The 27,819-nt window shown below is 37.7% G+C and overlaps 1 protein-coding gene across 2 annotated transcripts; it reads left to right on the top strand.

Moving 5' to 3' along the window:
* Nucleotides 1–1,275: 1,275 nt before the first annotated feature.
* On the top strand, nucleotides 1,276–6,134 carry LOC149821419 (ras-related protein Rab11C-like). 2 transcript variants are annotated; one of them, XM_089982643.1, is made up of 3 exons: nucleotides 1,276–1,565; nucleotides 1,771–1,948; nucleotides 5,341–6,134. In XM_089982643.1, the coding sequence occupies exons 2-3, from the start codon at nucleotides 1,784–1,786 to the stop codon at nucleotides 5,818–5,820; spliced, it is 645 nt and encodes a 214-aa protein (XP_089838769.1). In that variant the 5' UTR covers nucleotides 1,276–1,565; nucleotides 1,771–1,783; the 3' UTR covers nucleotides 5,821–6,134. The 2 variants fall into 2 exon arrangements, with proteins under 2 accessions (XP_089838769.1, XP_089838770.1); XM_089982644.1 differs by having other exon boundaries at nucleotides 1,361–1,565; nucleotides 1,765–1,948.
* The last annotated feature ends 21,685 nt before the right edge of the window (nucleotides 6,135–27,819 follow it).

The following is a 27,819-nucleotide window of genomic DNA, read 5'->3' as shown; positions in this document are numbered from 1 at the left end:
TTTAATAGCTTTAACATGACAGGTTCTAATTGAAACGTAATATGGTCAATTCAGAACGATTCACTTAAGTATTGGTATGGGCCGAATCACTTGAATAATTAGTCAAACCATACGCAACCAATACTTAGGGATGGCAGTGGACTGGGAGACAACGGGGCTTCGCCCCACCTCGTCCCATTTGGACCAGGGATGAAGGTTAAAATCTATCCCCGTGTGAGGATGGACTTACCTTTTTCTTTGCCCTGCCCTGCCCCGCCCCGCCCCTTCCCCAATCCTTTAAGGGATGACTATAGACTAAGGGGAAACGGGCCCGGCCTCGCCTCTGTTTGGACAGGGGATGGAGGGGGCTGGAGGTTAAAATCCATTCCCATGCGAGGATCGAGGCGGGGATGAATGTTCAGATTTGGAAACGAGACTGGGGTAGATCCTTTTGTGTACGATTACCTCTTCAAGACCGTTTTCTTTATATGTAAAACAATAAAACCATCCTTAGAATTAGGGGTGGCAATCGGGTCGGGTTGGCGGGTTGGCATGTCAGCATACCTCAACCCGAACCCGACCCGTTTATTAAACGGGTCGGCTGTGGCAAACACGAACCCGAACCGTTTAATAAACGGGTAACCCGACACGACCCGCCAACCCATTTAATAAATGAGTTGGGTCGGGTAAACGGGTTTTCAGGTTGGCGGGTTGACGGATCGAGTTGGCAGGTAGGCGGGTTGGCGGGTTGGAGGGTCGGGCAGACGGGTTGGCGGGTTGACCCACCCGCCTAACCCGTTTATTAAATGGGTCAGCCGGGTTGGCGGGTTGGCATACCCCCAACCCGAACCCGACCTGTTTAATAAACGGGTTATGCGGGTCGACCCGTTTATTAAACGGGTTGGCTTAAGCCCAACCCGAACCCGCCTAAGAGGCGGGTTGGCGGGTCCTGTCAGAAATTGCCACCCCTACTTAGAATCAAAGACCTAGTTGTGCTTGCTAAGCTTGTCAAATTTATCCGTCACTGTCTCGATGGTATAAACTCATGACGTAACCCTTGCCCTCGGGAGACTACGGTTAGTGGACGGCTTATTAACGGCGAGAGGACTAATAGAAAGCTGGGGACTGATTTTTAAAATACATAAAAAGCGTTCACTAATTTGTAAATCAATGAAAAGGCGGGGACTAATTTGCAAAAAGCTCATTTAAATATTTCATAAACAAAATTTACGAAAGCGCGATTTTTTTTTTTTTTGGTTTATTTTCTCCCTCTCTCTCTCTCTCTCTCTCTCTCACTTCACAGATGCCCGAAACAGTTTCGGAATTGGCGCTGCGTCGCCCCACTTTTTTAGCGAAAGAAATGGACGATTGAAGGCGTCCTCTTCTCTTCTCCTTCGCTTCCTCTCCCTTCTTCCGTTTCCTCCTCTCTCTCTCTCTCTGTGTGTGTGTGTGACGATGACGATTGTCTAAGCGTTTCATATATTGAGGGATAAAAAATAACCAGAAAATAATTCAAAAAAGGAGATAACAGACAAAACGTTCATCGATCGTCTTTCGCTTCTGCTTCTTCGCTCTTCTAACACACTGTAAGTAATCTTTCTTGCTCTCTCTCTCTCTCTGGGAGAGGAAATTTCGGATCTTATGAATTAGGAAAACAATTGGTGTTTTAGGCGGCAAGTTTTGATTTCTGTTACTTTTCGGTTTTCTTTTCTGTTTTTTGGAGTTTTCTGAGGGATTTCTTCGTTTCGTTTTTTTTTTTTTGTGTTTTCTGGTTGGATCGGCGAGTTGAAGAACAAACGGAGGGATGGCGCATAAGGTTGATCACGAGTACGATTACCTCTTCAAGATCGTCCTCATAGGCGATTCTGGCGTGGGGAAATCCAACATCTTGTCGAGGTTCACTCGGAACGAGTTCTGTTTGGAATCTAAGTCGACCATCGGAGTTGAATTCGCGACAAGAACTATTCAGGTAGCTCTCTTTCTCTTTGTATCTGATGAAACGCGTCTGATGATACACTCTTATCTCAAACGCGAGGGTCATTTTTTAAAAAACGTGCGGCAGAAACGCCTCTGATGTTATAGAGAATGTGGTAGCTACCTTCAGTACAGTAACCAGGTGTTTCAGGGTTGTTTTTAGCAAATCTGACCCTGCAGATACAATCGGGATGGTCAATTTGCTAGGAAATGAATCATCTTTTTCCTAAAAAACATATTTTTTTAAGCATTGGATATTTTTGAAAATTGTATGCAGTCAATTTTTAAAATCTTATAAAAACTTACCTGCCCGTCGGAATTAGATAATCCAAGAGTAGATTCCTATAAAATCAAGCATGTAGATCACATTCATATGGTCAGATTTTAGAAAAAAAAAACCAAAAACTCTGCCAAAGCCCGGTAGGTACTCTTTCTTTATATTAGTTACTAACGAAGGTAAAGAACTAACGAGTAGAAATCACTCTTCAAAAATTTCTAATTTTTTTAGATCAAATGTTACAGATGTGATCTATATGGTTTGTTTAGTAGGAAACTTGTTTTGAATCATGAGATTATAACAACTAATTAGGTTTTAAAGGGGTCCAAAAATCAATGTCCTATAAAATACCAAAATTTCATAACTCAAAAGATCACATTTTTACATAAAAAAATACTACTCAATACTTGATCCTTAACAAACAAACCATGCTCAACACGTCTATGTAGTTAGATTGAGTCCATACAACTTCCACCTATGGTTTCTAGCTCATTAATTCCTTACCTTCTTTAGTAGCAAATATTTTCCCATGTATGTATCATAGTCACAAACATCAGTATAGGCTATACCTCGAGGAAGTATAATATCCAGATATTATAAGCTTTTCAATAAATCAAAATCTTGAGATTTAAAAAATAAAATTAAAACAATTAAAAAAATTAGAAAAAATCAATAAAAAAAATAGATGTAAAGCCAAGGACCCATGATATGACATAACTCCTATTCTTTCCTTCCTCTTTGTTTCCTTCTTACTTTTCTTCCTTCCCTTCTTTTTTCTTTCCTTCATTTTTTCTCCGAAGGCAAGGCAGCCACAAAGACCCCTTCCTTCTTTTCCTCCTTCCCTTCCTCTTTTTTTTTTTTTCCTTTTTTTCTTCATTTTCTTCTTTTTTCTTTCCTTTTCTTCCTTCCCTTCTTTTTTCCCCTGTCGCAAGGCAGCTATCCAGACAGCACTTGTCTGTGAGGTTTGCAATCGCTATATCTATAAATTGCCGATATTTTCAAAATATCGGCGATATCTGTGACTATATATATATATATATATATATATATATATATATATATATATAACCAAGCTGAGCTGAACACCCCTATTCGTGCTCGACCTTTTTATTCTAGACAAGCTGCTTGTGGCTTGGGCCACCTAGCTCTCTTAATGAACATGAATGAGCTGAGCCACGAGCTGCTTAGTTCATTTACCAGTCCTATTCCTGTGTATATGTATTTGTTGAGAAAATTCAACTCTTTCTAAACTTCTGATAACTTCAATGGCATATCCATGCATCTAATCATTTTATGACGAATTAATTTCCAACATATATTCTCAACTACTAATGTTTAAACATATGGTTTTTTTTGGTAAAAGACCTATCAAGCCAGAGTCTGTGTTTCCTTGATGAAACTTGCCTGGGCCACATTTTTGTAGAATGTGACCAACTGGTTAAGATGCTCAAGTTTGTGACCTCCTCTGGCTGGGTCATTGCAAGTTGCAGATTATTATGGAGGTTGTTTGAGAGAAGGTTGACAGAGTATCTTTAGAATCAAAACCTGAATCAATTTGAATAACGTCATTTTGGTAACTTTAAACTTTGTTCTGGGTGCTGGTTTATCATGCCAAATTTAATTTTTGATGTTTGTGAATTTGTGAATTCAAGTGATTGTCATATAATTAACGAAGAAAATGTGGACATGTCTGCTTGTGGCTATCCATCATCTGTTGTCATGGTTAACATTTGGAGATTTTCATAGATTGACATTGAAGGTATTCTATCAAGATGTTTTGAAACATGGTAATTTTTGTTAAGACATCATTTTACTGTCAATGAGAAGTAATTTCATATTTTAGTTCTTTTTGGGTATTCAACAAAACTTTGTTCAATCTAATTTCAATCATGTATTTTTTACTTGTCCAAGTATACACCTTGTCAGGATCCCAAGGAAAATAATTATTTTTAGATTCTTCATACAAATTACTTTGTTGAGATATTGCAATACAATACCAGTGACTATTGTATTTTCCATCTAAAACGCACTGCCGATTGTTATTGATGTGCATCAATTCATAAAATTCGCATGATTTAGAGATATTTGTATGATATTTTTATAGAACATGAAAACTGTCATAGATTGTAGTATTTGCACCAGGCTCTTTGATGCACATCTGCATGTACTTTCAGTGACCAACATACACTTTTTCCATTTTGCATCGATTCTAACAGTGGAGTCCTTGAACCACCAACCATCTTATTGTATAAGATCCTAAAATCAGGCTGCTGTAATGTTGCATTATAAGGTATTCTCTGTTTTCCCCAACGGGTTTGGCGCAGTAGAGGAGGCCTTGGACAATAGGTGGGTGGTCAGAATTCCATTCCCATGAGCGTCAGCCCCTTTCATTAAGCCTTTGCTCAACCAAAGTTTGGTGACTCCCTGGGGAAAGGGGTGCGCCACGGGTTTACACCGTCAGGACAGCGACTGTAGGTATGGCAGGCTTAGCCAGCATGACAGGTCTCTGATTCTGAGGGTGGTTTCCCCATCCTTCATGGAAAAAAACGTATTTTCTGTTTTACCGTGGGACTACAAAGTATTTCACGAGTCCTGTTCTGGTTCATAATATTAAACTGTTCCAAACACCCCCAATGTATCCTGCTCCGACCTTAACCTAGTCCAAGTTCATTACCCAGCAAACTTCTACACCATGCACAGTGCTCCAAATTACTAGTTTTCTCTCAATAAAGTAATTTATTCCTCATTTTGTCCCACCTTCATGTAAATCTATCTAGTATAGGAGATTGGGAAACTTTATTCGATTATTCCTTGCTCGAAAAAGAATTGATCTAGATACCAAATTAACAATTAATTAAGCTCCAACTCTTCCACGTCTAAAAATATTTCCAGTGTCTCCCAAATTAATCTTTTAGATGATTGAGTCAATTATGTGAAGTTTCTATAGCACCAGCCTGATTATGTAGTAGTCTAACTTTGGTAAATGAGTCTACATTTCAATACAACATGAGATTTGAAGATTGAATGCACATATTTCTGAGCTTGTACTTTCTGTAAGAATGAGTATGCATGATCTTTCATTTACCATGAATGGCATATCTTTTGTGCAGATAGACGGCAAGACAATCAAGGCACAGATATGGGATACAGCTGGGCAGGAACGGTATCGTGCTATTACCAGTGCTTATTACAGAGGTGCTGTTGGTGCTCTGTTGGTCTATGACATAACAAAGAGGCAGACATATGACAATCTTCAAAGGTGGCTTCGTGAACTTCGAGACCATGCAGACTCTAACATAGTCATCATGATGACTGGAAACAAGTCAGACTTGAAGCATCTGAGAGCTGTCTCTGAAGAAGATGGTAAGGCTTTAGCAGAAAAGGAGGGTCTTTCTTTCCTTGAGACATCTGCATTGGAAGCAGTGAACATTGAGAATGCATTTCAGACCATTCTCACAGAGATCTATCATATAATAAACAAGAAGGCACTTGCTGCTCAAGAGGCAGCTGCTACAGCTGGCCCTCCTATTCAAGGTATCACTATTAATGTTGCTGATACGTCACTGTCAAAGAAAAATTGCTGTTACTGATTGTCATTGAACCTTTCCTTTTGCTTTTCCATGAAAGAACTCGTCATTGATAACAAGTGTAGAGTACATCTAGTTTGTTAGAGGTGTGGCTAGGCATTTAGGTGTACAAGAAATATGCTTATAAAAATATAGGCAAATTTGGAAAGAGATGGTTCATCTTTCTCAGGTTCTTCACCAGCCTGTAAATGAGTGGAGCCGCATGAATCGATTATTGTAAAAGTATGGTCCTGTCTTTGAGTTGTTTCTAAATTGTAATAATGCCTTATTACTCTATAGGAGAAAATTTGATCGCCTGAAGCTCGAATTTTCTTGAAGCCCATAATTCTCACTTTCTTGATGAGAACTTGTTTCCCACAAAATTTTAATACTCTGCTGTATTGGTATTCCTTTTTTCCCTCCCCACATTTATTATTATGGATATTGGCTTCCTTTTTCTTTTTAACTAGATCGGACTTTTTCTTGTTTCTCGTAGATTCAACTCCTAAGCACTGTGTTCATTTGCCTTTTTTTGGATTCCATCCCTCTGCGAGAACCCTTTATCTTCTTCTTTTATCTTGGTTTTGGTTGGGCAAAGATGAAGTTTGGTAAAAGAGGCAAGAGGCTATGTTAATATGAACTGAATCGAGTTCTTGCACCAACAATTAAGGTGGACAATGATGAAGCCGTTAATCCATTCTCTCTCTCTCTCTCCCTCTGAACCTAGTGAATTAACTAAATCATGTCGTACCATTTGATTGATTGATGATGATGATGATGATCATGATCATGATGCCGAATTTCACTGCAATGGGCATATGTTCTTGCTATTTACTCTGGGATTAGGGCCCATTGTTTTCACTCAACTTCTTAGGGAAATGGCCCATTTTCATATAAAAGTAGGTCGTATCTGGTTAGGTGGGGCTGGCATTTTTTTCATATAAAAAGAAGAATTTTGTATGAAATTGCACTTTTCCTAAGGAACTGTTTTCTCATGAAAAGCTTTCATTTTGTACGATTTGTCGCATGAAACAAATGAGACCTTAGCTTTTTGTGCCCTTTTTTTTCCCATGAGGAACGGGGAAAGTACCCCTGGATCAAAGATGTAATCGTGCTGGCTATGCCTGCCATATTTACGGTTGCTGTTCTGATACTCCAAACCCCTTGGGGCTGCCTTTTATGCCTTTTGATATCGATAATTTTCTGGCTTCTTTTTTGTTATTTTAGTGACACCTGTTCTATCATGCACATCAAAACTCAATTCAAGGTCAAGATTATGGGTATAATAAATAGACTCAGTCCAGTTGACACAGACAAACAGTCTAAACTCTGCTTCAAAACATGTTATTGAAAAACGAAAGAAAGAGGAATCAAACACAACCTAATAAGCCTCAAGGGGGGTTGGCATAGTGGGGTGGGGCTTGGCTGCTAGACTGGCAGTAAAGGTTCGATTCCCATGGGCATTGCTCCTCTGCGCAAGCCAGCGCGTAGCATAGGCTCTAGCAGCAGGGGTCCTAGCCTCGGAGTTTTACGCTGCCGGCACGACGACCATAGGTATGACAGGCTGAGCCAGCGTAACCAGGTCTTCATGACGGGTGCAGTTTCTTCTGGTCATAAATCCAAAAACACAACCTAATAAATTAATCAATGCTTTCATATAGTGAAGTTTTCGTGGAGTTAACGATTGAACTTGCCATTGGTGAGACCATTTAAACTCATAGTCAACCCAAGAGGCGTATTTGGTGTGGTACATTTTTTATCCAAATGTTTTTTAGGCTTCTGCTTCTCTCAAGTAATGCTCTCCACAGGTTGCATAGTGTTACTGTGGAAACAAAGGGCACGTTTGTGAGGCACAGAAAATCGGGGGTTTCCACAGAAATGCATGGAGCCACGTGTATTTCCATAGGCCCCTCTGTGGCCGCAAACAGAGTAGGGGTGTCAATGGGTCGGGTTTGATTCAGATTCAAGTAGAACCAGATCCAGACCCGATTTGAGATTATGGTACCGGGTCTGTACTTGGGTCTAATCATGCCCACCATAAGAGAAACCATACCTGGATCCTATAAAGATTATATGAACCAGACCCAGTAAAATAATATTTTGTCTCTTTTATATTGAAAAATTATGAATCTTAGTCGAAACTCTTGTCAGGCATAGGTCTGGTATAAAATTTCACAAACCATACTTGACATCATATACTAATCGGACCTTAAAGGTCTGACCCAGATTCTAATGGGACCTTCTTATTTACCACCAAACCTTGATCCTATATGGTTTGGTACGGGTCGGGTCCAAGTCAAACCTGACCCATGGATACCCCTAAAACAGAGGAACCTCTTTCCATAAAGAAAGAGACACTCGTTTCAACTATCGGACACCTTTCTCTTGGAAGGTTTCCTATTATCTTTTTCTGTGTGTGTGGGGTGCATTTTTTTTATTGGAGGTTTTGCAATTTTTGGCTATTTCAGATCTGACTCCCCATGTATTTAGTTGTTCTGGATCTGACCCATTTGCATCCCTACATAATATGCTCTCTCTTCTATGGAAAAAAGGCCTTTTTCACCGTAGGCAAACAGCCCCTTTGTATTGATCGCAGATCTAGTGCAATCACATTCTACACTTTAGTGTGCCGCTACACCTAACCTGTCTTCCATCATTTTTAGGCCCCATAGCTGACTGTACACCAGAAATGAAGGACAGTCATTGTGGCACCCGAACCTTGAGAGTATTTTTCTTTTTAAATAGATTTGAGAAAAAACTTGATGTAATACCATTTAAATATTCCTCCAAAGATCAAGAAAGAAAATGGGTTTCAACACTTTCAATAAAAATATTCATATTCATTTACAATAAAATGTGAAGTTTATATCACACATTTCATAATTACAGTAAAACTCAAAATTTCAAAAGGTTCCCAAGAAGAATGTCCAAGAGTCCATCCGTTAAGGTTCATGAGCCTCCGGTGTCCACAGTGCTCTATTTCACCTTTGCCTTAGTTTATTAAATTTTAATGGCGATAGTGCACATGATTACCAATGAGTATAAGCTAACCTAAAAGTTCATTTGTCAAAAATCCTTAATTTTCAAATACGAAGAGTTGACCCCTCCTATTAAGAAGAGTTGATCCATCCCAGTTGACCTTAAGGTTTAACTTAAAAATGTCAACTAACCCCAACTAAGGTTGACTCACAAACCAAAGAGCACACGCACATATATAAGAAACTCAAGAGGAGTTGAACTTGCAATCTTAGAAGTTGATACTTAGAAATAGACCTAACATCAATAGAACAAAAAAAGGAGTCGACCCTTCACACATAGGGGTCGAATTTTGGAATTACAGACCATCAATTACACAAGAGGAGTCGACCCCCCTAACACAAGGGTCGACTCCCCCAAAAAACAAATCATAACTACATTAAAAAAGAGTCAACTCCTTTGATATAGGTGTCGACCTTTAGATACCTCACACACCATGTCCACAAACTCATGCCATGTTGACCTATATGCATGAATAATTTATTAAATCTTTCAGCTAATTTTTGTTGCTTCATATGAAATGCTTAACATACACTTTTTGTTATGATCCTGCTTTTTATCCAAGGAGCACCACTCCCCTGTGATGCATCAATGGCATAGATCGTACCGCACTCAGCACTTGTAGACAATGCAAGCAGGCACTTGAACGTTCTACACTCACAGAAGATCGTTCATTGGCACTCACAGGCGCATAAGGTGAGTCACATATAGGCACATGGTATAAGGTGCATGCAGGCGCATAATGAACGACACACACGCTTGCTTATTTTGTGCACGCAGGCACACAGTGAACATGCATGCAGACACCCAAGGTATGGAGCATACAAGCAATCACTTATCTGGAGTGCGCACGCTAGCGCTGGGTGATTTTCGGTGCGCTACCGCACGGATAGCCTATGTCCAGTGTTGACCCTTTGGATCCGATGCTGCTCAAGCCTTAGCTACAGAATCTGAGCTCAAAGGTTTACTGCGCTCCATTCTTGCATTCACATAGCAAGCATGAGTACGCTAAAAAGCAACTAAGCTCTAAACAGTGTTCTTGTACTTAGCTTGAATCAAATGTTCGACAATGAGAGCAGATAGTTCATCAATTTGTCTGAAGCATGAGATCACTAAGGATCTATTAACACAGACCGATCAACTGATCCTTGCAATTGAAAGAGGAGCTCACACAAAAATGGTACTGCAGCTGCAATATAACCATGCGTTATGAACAAATTAACACTATCAAGTAACCGTTGTGAATGGACTCATCTTTGGGATGAATAAGACGATCATGAGCGAATTGCTCAAAGAATTGTCGAATGCTTTGCACAGATAAGCAAGTGCGGCTGTGAGTGATGATCGCTTGTAATGTTGATTATCAGATCATTTCTCACAATCGCATAGCTCTCCAACTGTTGATTGGAGGAATGCTCATAAATGAAGGTGGATTGAATGAATATAAATCTTTCAATAGTTCTATGTTCGAACTAAAGAAAGCCTATCCTCGATTCGAGGCCTATCTCCGAATTAGAGCCCAAGAAAAGCTAATTTTATTACTCAAATCTTCAGAGTTACAAGATACTCATTTTTGCAAACTTGTCACTATTTATAGTGCCACTTGAGTCTTGGCGCCAATGGCTAGTCGGCCCACAATTCAAACCAACTTGTTGACATCCCTATGTCCTCTGTCGAAACCACACTGCCTCAAACTTGCCCTGGTGCTGGCGACCCTGTCTTGCACTTACTCAAACCTGTCTTGGCCACACTTGACTTACATACTGTGCTCTCATTCGGCCCCAACATCTGTTCTGACCCTGCGTCTGCTTCTCTTCTCGTGTTCTAACCTGGTTGTGACCCTCTGTCGAGCCCTTCTGCTAGATTTTCCCACTTTGGTAGTTAGGATTTATCTCACGTCCGCATCAATCCTTCTCTCTTGAAAATTTTCTAGTCGTCTAGGAAGAAATCTGGGAAACTTCTTGCAGAGGTTGAAATCCCATTCCTAAGTGGCTGTGGCTTCTCCTTTGTTGTCCCATTCGACTAGATATCTCTTTACTCAATTATCACATTTCTACTCCTTTTCAAAATTCTAGTGGGTTGTCTTGTTACTATATCAGTGAACTCTTCTATTGGCATTGGTCCATGGTAGGCCTTCAAGTGAGATATGTGAAAGATTGCATGCACATACACCCACCCGTTGTGACAATTTCAACTTGTAAGTTACCTTCCCAACTCTTGCTAATATTTGATAAGGGCTGAAATATCTAGGAGTAATCTTCATAATGGGAGCCCTACTCAAAGAGATCTGTCCATGAGTAACGCGTTTAAGCCAAACCCACTCACCAACTTGAAACTCTCTATTTTCCCTGTGTTTGTTGTAGATTTGTCTCATACGAGTTTGGGCATGCTTGATGTTCTTTTTCAAAATGATCAAAATCCCATCTCTTCCCCTTAATTGCTTATCAATCGTGAGCGATTTTGCCGATCCCCCTCATGGAATAGAGGTTGGGGAGGTAAACGACCATATAATGCCTCGTATGGTGTCATGCCCGCTGAAGAATAAAATGAGGTGTTATAACACCACTCGGCTCAAGGAAGAAACTCAACTCAATCATCTTGTTTCTCACTAGTGAAGCACCTTAAGCAAGTCTCAAGGGCTCTATTAACCACTTATGTTTGGCCATCGGTTTGAGGATGATTTGCCATGCTATAATATATCTTAGTGCCTATTAGTGTGAAGTATTCTTTCCAAAAATTACTAATGAAGACTAGATCTCTATCACATACAATTATTTTGAGCATACCATATAGCTTTGACACATTTTACAAAAATGATCTTGCCACCAATTGAACCGAATATGTGCTTGGTAAGGCGATGAAGTGAACAAACTTTGTGAGTCTATCCACTACCACAGATATGACCTCTTTCTTTTGAGAAGAAGGAAGCTTCTCAATGAAATCCATATTTATGTCGGTCCAAGCTTGTGAAGGAATGGATAGAGGTTGAAGTAGACCGGGATGTCGAATTCCCTCATACTTGTTTGTTTGACAAACTTGACATTCTCTCACATAATTCTTTATGTCTTTCCTTATTCTGGACCAATACAACTCTGTTTTGATTCTTTGTCAAGTTTTGTACATACCTTCATGACCTCCCTCTCTTGAGTTATGAAAGTGTTCCAAAACATCTTTAAGTAGAGGAGAGTCACTAGGCAACACATATCTATCCTCAAAATATAACTTGTCTCCCTTCACCGACTAAGAGGGATGACTATTAGAGTCTTCTTTCAACTCTTGAATAATTTTTTGAATTTTCTCACTATCAATTTGAGCTTGGCTTAATTGTTTCCCAAATATATAAGTGACCTCAAAAATGACTAAGAGAGTGTTATTTTTTATTCTTCGAGACAAGGCATCAACCACCATATTTTCAATACCTTTCTTGTATTTGATTTTAAAATCATATCCCATAAGCTTGGTCAACCATTTTTGTTGGAGAGGAGTTGAGACTCGTTGTTGTAATATGTACTTAAGACTTTGATGATCCGTTTGGATTATAAAATGTCTTCCAAGTAAGTATGGTCTCAACTTCTCTAAAGCCAATACAATGGCAAAAAATTCCTTTTCATAAGTAGAAAGGCTTTTGCTCTTCCCCAAAAGAGCTTTGCTTAGATATGCCAAGGGATGTCGCTCTTGCATTAATACAGCTCCAATTCCAATATCATAAGCATCGGTCTCTAAGACAAAAACCGTGTCACAGTCGGGCAACCCAAGAACCAGTGCCTCAACCATAGCTTGTTTTAGCTTTTGGAAAGCTTACTCGGCTTCACTATTTCATCCCCATAAATTCTTTTTCAATAATGTGGTAAGAGGTTGGGCAATTATACCATAATGTCAAACAAACCGGCAGTAGTGCCCCGTAAGATCCCAAAAACCTCTTAAAGCTTTGATGGTGCGTAGAGTAGGCCAACTAGTCATGGCTTCAATCTTATTCGGATCGGCAGTCATACCTTGGCTTCCCACTAGGTGTCCAAGATAAGATACGCTCGCTTGTCCAAAACTACATTTGATTCACTTGGCAAAGAGGGTATGTTTTCTTAATAGATTCAACACAATCTTCACATGTTTAAGGTGATCCTTTCAATTAGAACTATAGACCAATATGTCATCAAAGAATACCAACACAAACTTTCTCAATATAGGCCTAAAGATGTCATTCATGTTTCGTTGAAAGGTGGTTGGGGCATTGGTCAAGCCAAATGGCATAATCAAGAATTTATAGTGACCATCATGTGTGCGAAAAGTAGTCTTTTTTATGTCCTCCTTAGCCAATGGATTTGGTGATATCCAACTCTTAAATCAAGCTTGGAAAAGTACTTAGCCACAAAAAATTCATCCAATAACTCATCAATTACCGAAATTGGATGTTTGTCTTTGAATGTCACATCGTTTAATGCCCTATAATCAATACAAAATCACCATGTGTTATCCTTCTTACGCGCAAGAAGAACCGACGAGGAGTAGGCACTTGAACTTGGGCAAATGATGCCACTTGCAAGCTTTTCTTACACTAATTTTTCAAATTTTCCTTTTTGTGCAAAAACATATCAATATGGTCGTAAACTAACCAACCCTTATCCCAGAATGACAGGTATATGATGGTCTTAAGTGCGTGAAGGAGGTAGCCCTTTGGGTTCTCCAAAAACATCCCCATATGACTCAAGCAATTCACTCATGTCCAGTGGAAGAATGTCTTATAACTTGGACTTCTCTTTTGGTGCCAAAGGTTGTGCCACACATAAGAAAGTCATATAAGTAGCCCAGAAATTTTTAATGGCCTCTTGGCCATCAACCATCTCACCATCTTGTGTAGAGTTAGCTCTTAAAATCATTGGTAGACCCGCTTTAGCAAATGACATTTCCATGTTGGCAAAGTTTCATGTGACACTTCCTAAAGAGCGAAGCCAACACATCCCTAACACAATATCAGTGTCGTGCATAGGTAATACAAACAAGTCAAGTTTGAAATGTGATCCTTGGAGGTTAATCTCCACATCGGTGCATAATTGGCAACATTTGAAATGACTTCCATCTCCCAACATAACAACAAACATTGGATGCTCATGTGGCCGAAATTTGAACTTAAACACTAAGTCATCTCTCACAAAATTGTGAGTAGACCTTGTTTCAATCAAAACATCAACTTTCTTGCCGAATAAAGTGTTGGAGACTCGTATGGAATTAGGGGCTGATTTGCTTTCTAAAGCATAGCATTGGCCAATTGGTTTTTGAATTACTTTAATTTTCTCTTGGTCGAATTCTTCCATAGTCTCTCTTTCTTCCGACTCATATTCATCTTCATTATCAGTTATTATCAAATACTTTAATTATTTGCATTTATGACCTGACATCCAATTGTTCTTACAATTGAAACATAAGTCTTTTCTTCGCAATTCATACATCCTATCCGTAGAGATGCGCTCCGCCTCCGGGTTATTGAAACTCCAAAATGTAACCCCTTTATTTGACGTAGGCATTGGTATGAACTTAGAGTTGTGATTGGCATTTATGAAACTTTTGCGAGAACCATGCATTCTCTTATATTTTTCTTCGATGACACAAGCTTGAAGATAGAAATCCTCAAGTGTATGTGGATTTTGAGCTAAGAGCTCATAACAGATATCATCTTTTAATCCACCAAAGAATGTGCTCAAGAAAGCATCATCATTCCATTCTCCACAAAGAAAATACAAATCCTCAAATTGCACTTGGTACTCTTGTACGAAATCCACTTGGCAAAGTTGCTTCATTTTCACCCCATGATTCATATATGGAGTTGTCCCAAATCGCTTGAGTAGCTCATGCTCAAGTATGTCCCAAGTAGGGTACCCGTGTCATTGGTCAAACCAACAAAACCAACGAAGAGCTTCACCTTCAAAGCTCATAATGACACATCTAATCATGTGTTCAAACCTCACATTATGACTTATAAAGAATTGGTGCCTTATACAACCACTCTATCAAATCCTTTTCGACAAAAGTGGAAAATGGTAATTTGACGGATCTACGTAAATTCGTATCATTGAAGTTTTCATATTGACCATAGCCTCGACCACTATACTCGCGCTCAGGCGAGTATTCATATTTTTGCACATCATCATTTTGTTCGGACACATCTTAGTGTAACTGACCTTGCATCAAAGCAAATGTTCTAGTTTTGTCACTACGCACATTTCCCTTGGTTTTGTAAGGAGTGCGAGTGGGAAGTGCCTGGTCGCACGCTTCTTGCACCAATTCATCGGTACTGAAGTCCCTGCGCACCTCGCGCATCGTTGGGCCGCATGCTGGCACATTTATGCCCCACGCATCACACATCTCATTGTACTGTGCATTCGCGCCACACACATCACTCTGCCTAGTATAGCGCACACTCGCACCTCATGCATCATGAAACTCAGTATAGCATGCATTCACGCCTCACACATCAATATAGCATGCATTTAAGCCTCACACATTAGTGTACTCTCCTTGCGCATCGCATGACGGTGAGTAGCGCCACTGGCCGCTCATGTTTTGTGTGTTAAGCAGCAAACCTTCTGTGATTGTCCTTCACACAGAAAGAGTCTTGTGAACTACAAGTTTCACTTAGCCAAGCCATGCACACGAGGATGACATGTGGCATCCTCAGGTGGAGGTGCTTCACGGACCATTTGTCGGCCATTCCGTGCATCACAGACATGAGTCCCTAAAGGACCCATATCCTTCTATGTATCTCTTGGTAGACGTGCAATGGACATTCTTACTTTTGAAGATGGATCACTCTGCTCGGTTCACTTGGCTTCAGCATGTAGTTGCGACTTCAGCTTCGCAAACATGTCTGAAAGACTTTTTTTTAATGTTGATATCTACGATTCCAAGCTGGTCATTCGACTATCGACTTGCTCAAGTTTACCTTCTAAAGAAGAGGTTCAGGCAAAAGTCTCCTCGAGTCTCTCATCTACACATTGCTGAAGTTGATCCAACACAATCTCTTTGAGCGATGTCGCTTTCAGTGGCATGGCTTTGATACCAATTGATGCATCAATGTCAGGGATCGTACTGCACTCAACACTTATGGATAATGCCCACAGGCATCTGACCACTCTACACTCACAGGAGTTCGTTCGCTGGCACTCACAGGTGTGTAAGGTGAGTCATGCATGCAGGCGCACAATGAACAGTGCACACATGCACTTGCTTATTTTGTGTATGCAAGTGCACAATGAACAACACACATGGGCACTTGCTTATTTTATGCACGCAGGCACGCCAGGTATGGTGCATACAAGAGATCACTTATCTAGAGTGTGCACGCTGGCGCTGGGTGATTTTTGGTACACTGCTGCATAGATAACCTATGTCCAGTGTTGACCCTTTGGATTGTAGATTGCTGCAACAAACATGGTTTCGGGAACGTGCGGTAAGTTTCAGAAATGTGCCAGAAGATGGATGCTAATTTTTAGGAATGGTTTTCATTTCAGTTTTTTTTTTGTTATTAGTGTTTCTTTTGTGAACTAGAAATTAGGGAAATCGTGTAGCGTCAGTTTCTCTCATGATCGAGAGTGGTGTTAGTGGTTAGTTATTGTCTTTTGCTTTAAAAGGGGTAATGTTCTGGTTCTCGTATTGTAGTAGAATATGTTTTAAGGTATTAGAAATTTTTACCTGAGTTGTTGCCTCTGTTATTTTTTGTGCTCTGTTCTTTTGCTATGTTGCCTTGCTTGCAGGTAAAAGCATTCTGCTACCAACATTTATGGTATCAGAGCACAAGTTCTGATCTATTCAAGTTGATACTCTGAAAGAGTTTATGCTGAAGCATGAAATCTGTATTTTGGTGAGAGAAAACTATTACATAATACAGACTACGTGAAGCGGTAAGTCAAGATGGCTAACTCAAGTATGCTTAATCTCTCACAATCATTGGTTCCCATTTTTAATGGCGAAAATTATGAATTCTGGAGTATTAAGATGCATACTTTCTTTATTTCTCAAGATCTTTGGGAATTAGTTGAATCTGGATATGCAGAAACAGATGGCAGTAAGAATAATGACAAGACTGAAGAAAAGGTGGATATGAAAGATGTCTAGAAAAAAGATGCAAAGGCACTTCTTGTGTTACAACAAGCAGTATCTGAATCAATCTTTTCTCGAATAGCAAATGCTACAAAGTCATGTGAAGCATGGAAAAATCTTAAACAAGAGTTCCATGGTGACAAGAAGATAACTGTGGTAAAATTACAGACTCTACGTAGAGAGTTTGAAACTTTTATCATGAAATCAGGTGAATCTATCCAAAGTTTTTTTTCTCTTCTATTTGTTATTGTCAATCAAATGAGGACTTTCAATGAAGACATTAGTGATAAAAAAATTACTGAAAAAGTTTTAAGAAGTCTGCCATCTAAATTTGATCACATAGTTACAACCATTGAAGAATCTAAAGACTTATTAGTTTATTCTGTTAATGAACTCATGGGTTCTCTTTTAGCTCATGAAGAGAGGATGAACAGAGTGACGGAGAAACCTACGGAGCAAGCATTTCATTCTAAAGTAGATGCTAATTACAAAGAAAAAATTGACAAGATAGATATTAGACAGAATGGGCAAGCTCATGGAGGACACCGTGGCGGATTTCGTGGAAATTTTTGTGGCCGAGGTAGAGGAAGAGGCAGATCTGATCAATGGCATCAAAACAATGAGAAAACATTGTATCAACAGAATTACAAAGGTAAGCAATGTTATTTCTGTAAGAAGTATGGCCATGTGGAGGCAAATTGCTTTGAGAAAAATAAACAACAAGCACATGTTGCTGAAGAAGAAGAAGGAAATTTATTTCTCACATGTATTGATGCAAAAAATGATAAAGATAATATATGGATTCTCGATAGTGGATGCAATAATCATATGACAGGAAAAAAAAGTTTTTTTCAAAATCTTGATGAATCGGTTAAGTTGCAAGTTTGGCTTGGTGATGACAAGCATGTGAAGGTTGAAGGTAAAGGAACGATCTCAGTTAAAACTAATTCAGGTACTAGCTGATTAATTCATGATGTATATTATGTGCCTAACCTTGCACATAACCTGTTGAGTGTTGGTCAATTGATTCAAAAGGGTTATGAAGTGTTATTTCATAATGATTTGTGTGAGATCAGAAGCAAGAAGTCGGGTTTTCTAATTGCTGCAATACGTATGTCCAAAAATAAAATGTTCCGACTTGAGTTTTCAAATCTTAATAGTAGTGCCTTATTAGCTAAAACTGAAAACCAATCTCACCTTTGACATCTACGTTATGCACATTTGCATTTTAATGGTCTCAAATTTCTCAGTCACAGAAAATTGGTATTTGGTTTACCTTCTATTGATGATCCAGGAGATGTATGTGAAGGATGCATTTATGGAAAGCAACATCGAATTCCATTTCCAGTCGGAAAATGTTGGAGAGCTAGAGTTCCTCTTGAACTTGTTCATGCAGACATCTGTGGTCCGATGAACACCTTGTCATTGAATGGAAGTAAGTATCTTCTTTTGTTCACAGATGACTATACACGTATGAGTTGGGTGTATTTCTTATCTCAAAAATCTGAAGCACTTGAAAAATTTAAGGAATTTAGAGGTTTTGTAGAAAAAGAATGTGGAAGAGCCTTGAAAATTCTTCGTACAGATAGAGGGGGAGAATTTCTATCTAATGATTTTGGTTTATATTGTAAAGAAAATGGGATTTGCAGGCAACTTACAGTGAGAAAGACACCACAACAGAATGGTGTGGCCGAAAGAAAAAATCAAACTATTATTGAGATGGCTCGAAGTATGCTAAGTGAGAAAAAGCTACCTAATGATTTTTGGGCTGAAGCGGTAGCTACATCTATATATCTTCTCAATATGTCTCCCACAAAAGCTGTGAGAAATAAAACACCATATGAAGCATGGTGGAACCGGAAGCCAAATGTAAGTAACTTACGTATTTTTGGTTGTATAGCCTATGCTCTAATTGATCCTAGTGAAAGATCAAAATTGGATAAAAAAAGTGAAAAATGTATTTTTGTTGGGTATAGTGAAGAAACAAAAGGCTATAGATTATATAATCCTGTCACTAAAAGGTTGATTATAAGGCGAGATGTAATTTTTTATGAAGAAGGCTTTTGGGAATGGAGTAACACTGAAGTGAAGGCTATTCCTTTTCCTCATGATGAAGGTGAGTCTTCAAAGACAAAAGAACAAATAACAACAACTCAAGAGAGATCATCTGCACATAAGTCACCAAGGCACTCAATGGGTTCCAACATTGATGATCTAGATGAACAAATGCTAGATATTGATAATCCTCCCAAAAAGGTATGATCCTTAAGTGAAATTTATGAAAGATGTACCTTTGCTCTTATGGTTGTTGAACCCACATCTTTTGAAGAGGCATGTAAAGATGAAAAATGTCAAAAGTCTATGAAGGAAAAAATACATGCAATTGAAAGAAATAATACATGGGATCTAGTTGATTTACCTGAAAAAAAAACTATTGGTGTAAAATGGGTGTATCGAATAAAACATGATACCAATGGAAAAGAACAAAAATGTAAATCAAGACTAGTTGTTAAAGGGTATGCACAAAAGCATGAGGAGGATTTTTTTGAGACATTTTCACCAGTGGCCAGATTTGAAACCATTAGAATATTTTTAGCGATTGCAGCTCAAATAAAGTGGTGTGTTTTTCATTTTGATGTGAAATCTGCATTTCTAAATGGCTATTTGGATGAGGATGTTTATATTGAACAACCACAAGGGTTTATTGTAGAAGGTAAAGAAAAGAAAGTGTATAAACTAAAAAAGGCCTTGTATGGTCTTAAACAGGCACCAAGAGCGTGGTACAGTCGTTTAGACACTTATCTTCTTCAGAATGGTTTTCGTAGAAGTTTAAATGAGCCTACTCTCTATGTGATTCAAGAAAATAATGATATTTTGTTTGTTAGTGTCTATGTTGATGACATCATTTACATGGGTTCCTCTGAAGTATTAATTAAAAGATTCAAAAATTGTATGATGAGTGAGTTTGAGATGACAGATTTAGGTCCAGCACAGTTTTTTCTTGGTTTACAGATTTATCAAACCAACAAAGGAATCTTCATCACTCAAGAGAGGTATGCACTGACACTGCTAAAAAGATTTGGTATGATGAATTGCAAACCGTGTTCAACTCCCATGAACACAACAGAGAAGTTGTCAATAAATGATGGAACAACTAAAGCAAATGAGAAATATTTTAGAAGTATGGTTGGAGGTCTTATGTATCTGACACATAGCAGACCAGATATCTTATTTCTAGTTAGTCTTGTCTCTCGATTTATGCACTCACCTTCTGTTCATCATCTTGGAGCAGCCAAGCGTATTCTACGCTATATCAAGGGAACATTTAATTATGGAATTTGGTATAAACCCTGCTCTAAATTTGGTTTAATTGGATTCACTGATAGTGACTGGGCAGGTTTTATAGATGATCAAAGGAGCAGAAGTGGTTTTATTTTTAATATTGGATCAGGTGCAGTTTCATGGAGTTCAAAGAAGCAGAGCTCAACTGCTCTATCTTCATCAGAAGCAGAATATATAGCAGCCTCTGCCGCAGCATGTCAAGGAATTTGGATGAGACGAATTTTAGAAGACTTTCATCAATATCAATCAGATGCCACTATATTGTATTGTGATAATATCTCAGCCATTTCCATGACTAAAAATCCCAGCTTTCATGGTAGAACAAAGCATATAGACATCCGTTATCACTTTATTAGACAAGTGGTTGCAGAAGGAAAGATTTCGCTGAAGCACTGTCCTACTGATGAAGAGGTGGCTGATGGATTCACTAAGGCTCTATCATATCTGAAGTTTATTAAGTTCAGGACAGCCTTAGGAATTTCAGAATCTCTGCAGCAAGGGGGAGAAATGTAGATTGCTGCAGCAAACATGGTTTCAGAAACGTGCAGTAAGTTTCAAAAATGTGCCAGAAGATGGATGCTAATTTTTAGGAATGGTTTTCATTTCAGTTTTTTTTTGTTATTAGTGTTTCTTTCGCGAACTAGAAATTAGGGAAATCATGTAGCGTCAGTTTCTCTCATGATCGAGAGTGGTGTTAGTGGTTAGTTATTGTCTTTTGCTTTAAAAGGGGTAATGTTCTGGTTCTCATATTGTAGTAGAATATGTTTTAAGGTATTAGAAATTTTTACCTGGGTTGTTGCCTCTGTTATTTTTTGTGCTCTGTTCTTTTGCTCTGTTGCCTTGCTTGCAGGTAAAAGCATTCTGCTACCAACATGGATATGATGTTGCTCAAGCCTTAGCTGCAGAATCTGTGCTCAGAGGTTTACTGCACTCCATTCCTGTATTCACACAGCAAGCAGGAGTATAATAGAAAGTAACTAAGCTCTAAGCAGTGTTCTTGCACTTAGCTTGAATCAAATGTTTGACTATGAGAGCGGATAACTCATCAATTCGTCAGAAGCACGAGATCGCTAAGGATATATTAGCACAGTCTGATCGAATGATCCTTGCAATTGAAAGAGGAGCTCACACAAAAACGGTACTGCAGCTGCAATATAACAATGCATTATGAATAAATTAACGCTATCAAGTAACAATTGTGAATGCACTCATCTTTGGGATGAATAAGACGTTCTTGAGCGAATTGCTCACAGAATCGTCGAATGCTTTGCACAGTTAAGCAAATGCGACTATGAATGATGATCGCTTGTAATGTTGATTATCAGATCATTTCTCACGATCGCATAGCTCTCTAGCTGCTGATTGGAGGAATGCTCACAGATGAAGGTGGATTGAATGAATATAAATCTTTCAATAGTTCTAAGATCAAACTAAAGAAAGCCTATCCTCGATTCGAAGCCTATCTTCAAAATGGAGTCAAAGAAAAGCTAATTTTATTGCTCCAATCTTCAAAGTTACAAGATACTCATTTTTACAAGCCTGTCAATATTTATAGTGTCACTTGAGTCTTGGTGCCAATGGTTGGGTGGCACACGATTCAAACCGAGTTGTTGACATCCCTATGTCCTTTGTCGAAACCTTGTCCTGCACTTACTTAAACTTGTCTTGGCCACAGTCGACTTATCGACTGTGCTCTCATTCAGCTCTGACATCTATTCTGACCCTGCATCTGCTTCTCTTCTCTTGTTCTAACTTGGTTGTGACCCTCTGTCGAGCCCCTCTGCTAGATTCTCCCACTTCGGTAGTTGGAACTTGACTCACGTCCGCATCACCTGGCCCTCGTGGGCATCTTCAGCCTATCCAAGGGGGTTTATTCATCTTATGTCTTTTATCCCTTGAAAAATATCGAGATACTTGCACCAAAGTTCAGGACTCTTCGTCAAGACGTTCCTCTCTCCAAAACCTTATCTATTTCTGAAGTCAATGTAGTGCACTACTAGGCATACTGCAGCAACTCCACCTCCGCCTTGAGTATTAGAGTCTCGATCCCCTAATCCTCATGACTAGGGATGGTGCATAATTGACCAACTAGCGTTACACGCTTTGCTACATGGTTGGTGCTAATGATCATTCATTTTTGACAAGCATGCTCAAGCCATACATTTTGGTGAGCACAAACTAATCTTTTAGTGAAGTTTGTTCTTAATTATTCATTTCTTATACATCACATAACCTCACAATGTTAAATATTGTTACCCTGAGTCAACACCTGGGTATGCTCTTGTAACACGATAACTCTAGGGTCATCACCCTAGAATACCAAGTGTATATTTATTTTCCTCATTGATATTACCATCTTTGTAATATCCATAATTAAAACACGGGACCTGACATCTAAATGTAGAACACAACACATAATAAGCAAAATTAGTATTTATGTATTAAATGGTTTTCTTTAAGACCAACCAAAATCAAATAATGTCTTATTGCATAAAGATTGTGCAAAATAAACTAATAGTGTTACTAAGCATGCTTACACAATTGTTCGAGCTTGCATCCATCAAAACTCAGGCTTAACAACACATAACCGAACTCAAAGCACCAAGAAAACTTATTTGGGAAACTTAGGAGTCAACTCTGAAAGTTCAGAGGTTAACTCTTGCCTAGCAGGAGTCGACTCTTACAATGCAAGGGTCGACTCTTGTGCTGTAAGGGTCGACTCTCTATTTTCTGGCGTTGACTCCCAGGATATCAAAGGTCGACCCTTAAACAATAGGGGTCGACTCTTTAAACATGAGGGTTGACCCTCGGGATGACCTAAAGCACAAAAGCAATAGGGGGTTGACTCTCTGAACACAAGGGTCGACCCTTGGGCTTCACCTTAAGCCAACCGAGAGGGAGTAGTAATAGGAGTTGACTCTTACATTTGGACAGAAGAAGAAACAGTATAAAAAACTCCATAAAAACAAAAGTTTTGTATGGATTCATGCTCAGATTTCATTCTTTTACATAAGGAATTAAAACTAAACAATATAAAGCTTTAGAAACATGTGCTAAACCAAATTTCAAGTCATATATTAAGCATAAACATGAAGTTTCTTAGAAATCTCTTCTTTTCTAACAAGATTCCTCAAAAACACATGATTACAAAACATCTACATGCTGCATACTTCATAAAAATCATGCGTAGGTATTGTACCCTTTTGGAATGTGCAAGAACACCCAAAATAAAAATCCAAAAATTATTCCAGTTCAGCCCAAGTTCGCAAAAACTCCTCAAGGTACCAAAGTTTCTCTAAAATGTTGGTTCCTCATGTTCAGCCTCCTCCTCTTGCAACAGACTTACCCTCAACGAGAGAGAGAGAAGAGGAGGATGAAGGTGAGAGAAAGAGGGAAGAAGAAGAAGTTGGGTGAGAGGGAGTAAGGTTATGTGTAATGAGTTATTAAATTAACCTTAATGAAACCCTTATATAGGGTTAAAACACATTCAGTTGGTGGGGGCTGAATTGTCCCTCTTTAATAATAGTTGACCCCATTGTAATTACCAGGATACCATTCATAACTTTCTCATACCCGTTTTGCCCCTTTTTATAGACCTAATTATAAGACTGCCATTTTTTATAAAATCAATATCTATTTTAAAAATTCCTTCCATAACCCTATGACAAAAATGGACTCAATACTTTTCAAGAATATCAGGCATATTTTTTTGCCCAAAAAGCCATGAACAAAATAAAAAAGAATGACAATGCCTCCAAATTCAAATGGGGCTGATTCAAACCTAAAATTTGACTAATTTGAGATCCAAAACCATGAGAAATGAACATTTATTGCATATAAGACATTCGTAACCCAAAAAGCTCACAAATAACTCAAAATATATCTATTTTATATGTTTAAAAAAAGTCAGGATGTTACAGTCAGGTGCAATGACACACTGAAAGAGTACAATATGATTGCATCTGATCCGCCCTTTTTAGTATTTAAACTTGAATTTGAAATTTCATTGTTTGCTTTTGAGAGAGAGAGAGAGAGAGAGAGAGAGAGAGAGAGCTTCAAAATTGATCCCTACCTCTATCGTTGATCACTTGTTTATTTTAATAGTTATCATTGCCAAACAACAATGAACATGACCAATCTAGTTGACTGCATTCTTTAATTCTTCTTGCATAACTGGGGTGTTTTAATTCATAGTAAAAATCCAGGGAATTTTTTGTATAATAAAAATCTCATGTTGAATTAAAAAAAATGTTTTTCATAAAAAGAATCTTGGGATCATGTACAAACAATTCATAGTCACAAATCTCATTTTCAGGAACTTCTTCACTAACAAAAATCTCATGATAAAACAATTTTTTTCTTAGAAAAATCTAGAGTAAATATCCGATTATTTATAATTTAAAATATATATAAAAATATAGGAAATCTAAAATATATAAATATTAACACATTTTTTTAGGATTATATCATTATTTGAAAAATTCATGATAAAACAAGAATTTTTAAAAGATCACTACAAGAAAAGTGCTTTTAATAACGCACCGCGCTTGGCGCGCCAATAAAATAACATTTTTGCTAGTGCTATTTTACGTAACACCAATAAAAAAGTGAATTATACTAACCTATTTGCTTTATTAAGGTTCATTGTTATTCATAGAAGAATTGTATATATAAACAAAATATATAATTCTAATTGAATTAATATATTGTCTTGGAGATGAAGATCAAAGACAAGCTAGCTTAATTGTTTCAGATGTTGGATGCATCTGTTGATGGCCCATCGCAAGGAGATGTCCACTCTCAGATTTTTGGGACCAGACAAGTATGAACAAGTATAAATGTTTGGCATGTGGTGTCTAATAAGAAAGTATTTGGTGCAGGTCCAAGCCAAGCAGAACTCTTACATCAAACCATTGTGTATCGTGAAAAGATATATGTAATACAAGAGTGACTCACATGTTTGAAATCTGAGGTTGTAGGGTTGAATGAGCTATTGTTAAAAATAGTGTCCAACAATCAATCAAGTTACTCACAAGCTCCTTAAGTAAGTTGATGTAATTAAATATTCTAAGTTGGTTATATATATATATATATATATATATATATATATATATATATATATATATATATATATATATATATATATATGTGTGTGTGTGTGTGTGTGTGTGTGATTCTTTCATCTATATTTAATTGCAGGCTTCGTATACAAGCGTTGTTCACTTTCGATTCTAAGACTTTATCCCCTCCATGTAATTCATGACTTGCATTGTTTTTGTTATCTGACATTATTTATATGTATGAATTTTTCATATTTATTTGAATATATGCCTGAACTTTCAGACTATCTCCTATTTATGCATGATTTTTTTTATAGCGAGCCGAACATATGCATATTAAAGTTATGAAGGGTTGGAGTTATGCATATATATATGTGTGTGTGTGTGTGTGTGTGTGTGTGTGTGTGTGTGTGTGTGTGTGAATGTTAGAGTTATAGAGGGTTGAAAAAAGAAATATATATAGTTTGTATATGAATGCTTTAAATATTGTGTTTTTTATAGTGCTTCAAATGTGAATGTTAGAATTATGAAGGGTTGATGAAAGAAATATATATAATTGTGTGTATGTATACTTTAAATATTGTGTTTCTTATAGGGCTTTAAATGTGAATGTTAGAGTTATGGAGAGTTGAAGAAAAAAATATATATATAGTTGTATGCATATATGCTTTAAATGTTGTGTTTCTTGCAGGGCTTCAAATATGAATGTTGGAGTTATGAAGGTTTAAGATATGGAGGTTCATTATTGAATGAATAAAATGAGTAAAAAGTATGATTTAGAATGAATGAATGAAATGAATAAGAATATGAATAAATGTATGAATTACTTAAGTTAAATGAATGAATGTATGAACTAAGTTAAACGAATGACTCTGTATATGAACATATTTATTTTTTAATAAATGTATGTATAAGAATATTCATTTAGTGATAAATGATTGTTAAAGTCGATTTATTTGAATGCAAAAAATGAATGTATGTATGAGAATGTTCATTTTATAATGAATGAGCAGATTCACTTTGAATGAATAAAATCAGTGAGTAGGTTCATTTTTAATGAATGAATGTATGAAATGATTTATTTTTAAATGAATAAATTAATGAATGTATTAAACTAGTTCATTTTAGAATGAATATATCTATGAGTAGGTTCATTTTTTAATGAATGTATGAGTTAGATGAGAACAATTAAATTAGTGAAAAAAATATCACTAGCCCAAAAATAGTGTTAGAAAAATATCGTTTCTGGTGATAAAACAATGCCAAAAATAATATATTTTTTGGCACCATAAATAACACCTTTTATAGCACTATTTTAGCGAAAAAATGGTGTTTTTTCTTGCATTGATTTAGCACCAGAAAAGGTGTTATTTCTTGTGCTATTATAGCACCAAAAAATATATTTTTAGCATTATTTTAGCATCAACAAAAAATGGTTTTTCGGCCTCTATGCATTAGCACCAGTAAATGCGTTACAGGTAGCACTTTTACGGGTGAAACTATTGGCGTTATGTTAGCCCCAACAAAAGTCTTTATTGGCGCTAGCCAGATTTCTTGTTGTGGATGACCAATATTTTGTGACTATCCTTTAATTCAGCCTGTCACAAATCGGTTTTATCTTTAAAATATCACAAATTTAACTTGTTATTAATGTGATAAAACCCTTTTCTAATATTTTTATATTTTATTTATTCTTTACACTTTTCTATTTTGAGACAAACAAAAATTTTAATTTATCTCATGACTAGCTCCAAACATCCCCCACACCTCAAGCACCAGACCCACCCAAGGGGTGTGGCATCAAATTCACCTCTCTTACTCTTCAGCTAATTAACAAGTACTAGAAGAGAGAAAGAGAGAGAGAGAGAGAGAGAGAGAGAGAGAGAGAGAGAGAGAGAGAGAGAGAGAGAGAGAGAGAGAGTTTTCCTTCCACCATGTGCATACACACACACACCAAGCAGGTGTCTCTACGCATGGAAATGGAAAGAATGTTTGTACAGGAAGAAGTGAAAAAACTTGCCAACTACCAACAATACCATCATATCCAACAAAATACCATCTTGCTGCACGATTAGTGGAAGTTGCTTTCGAATATACAGTGATACAAAGATGAGCATTGAATGGACCAACTAAAAAATCATGCAGAGAATGAGATACTGTCCTAACCATTTGCTTAGCTTTCATCTTGAATGTTAATGCCATTACAGGGACTGTGGTGACGCTTTATGCATAGCTAGGCCCACTGCAAAAACCAGAATTTTCAAACTTTGCTCAATTCACAAAGACTCTTTAAGATTGTTTCCTGTAAGCATTCTTCGTTTCCTCCCTCATGCTGCACCTTCCAACTTAGCTTTTGCATGTGTTTTATCAATTGACAATATCCCACTTAAATCAGTCATCAAAAGAAAGCATGTGTCACCCATGATAGTAAAATAGCAGGAGCCACTAAATCTTTGACCATCATTAACTTTAAGATCTGGGTCAAATTGCAGAT

This window comes from Nuphar pumila, chromosome 12, assembly GCF_984573655.1.
Source record: "Nuphar pumila chromosome 12, dmNupPumi1.hap1.1, whole genome shotgun sequence".
Lineage (NCBI taxonomy): Eukaryota > Viridiplantae > Streptophyta > Magnoliopsida > Nymphaeales > Nymphaeaceae > Nuphar > Nuphar pumila.
The sequence above is the reverse complement of the archived record's forward strand: the minus strand, read 5'-3'. Positions and strand labels throughout refer to the sequence as shown.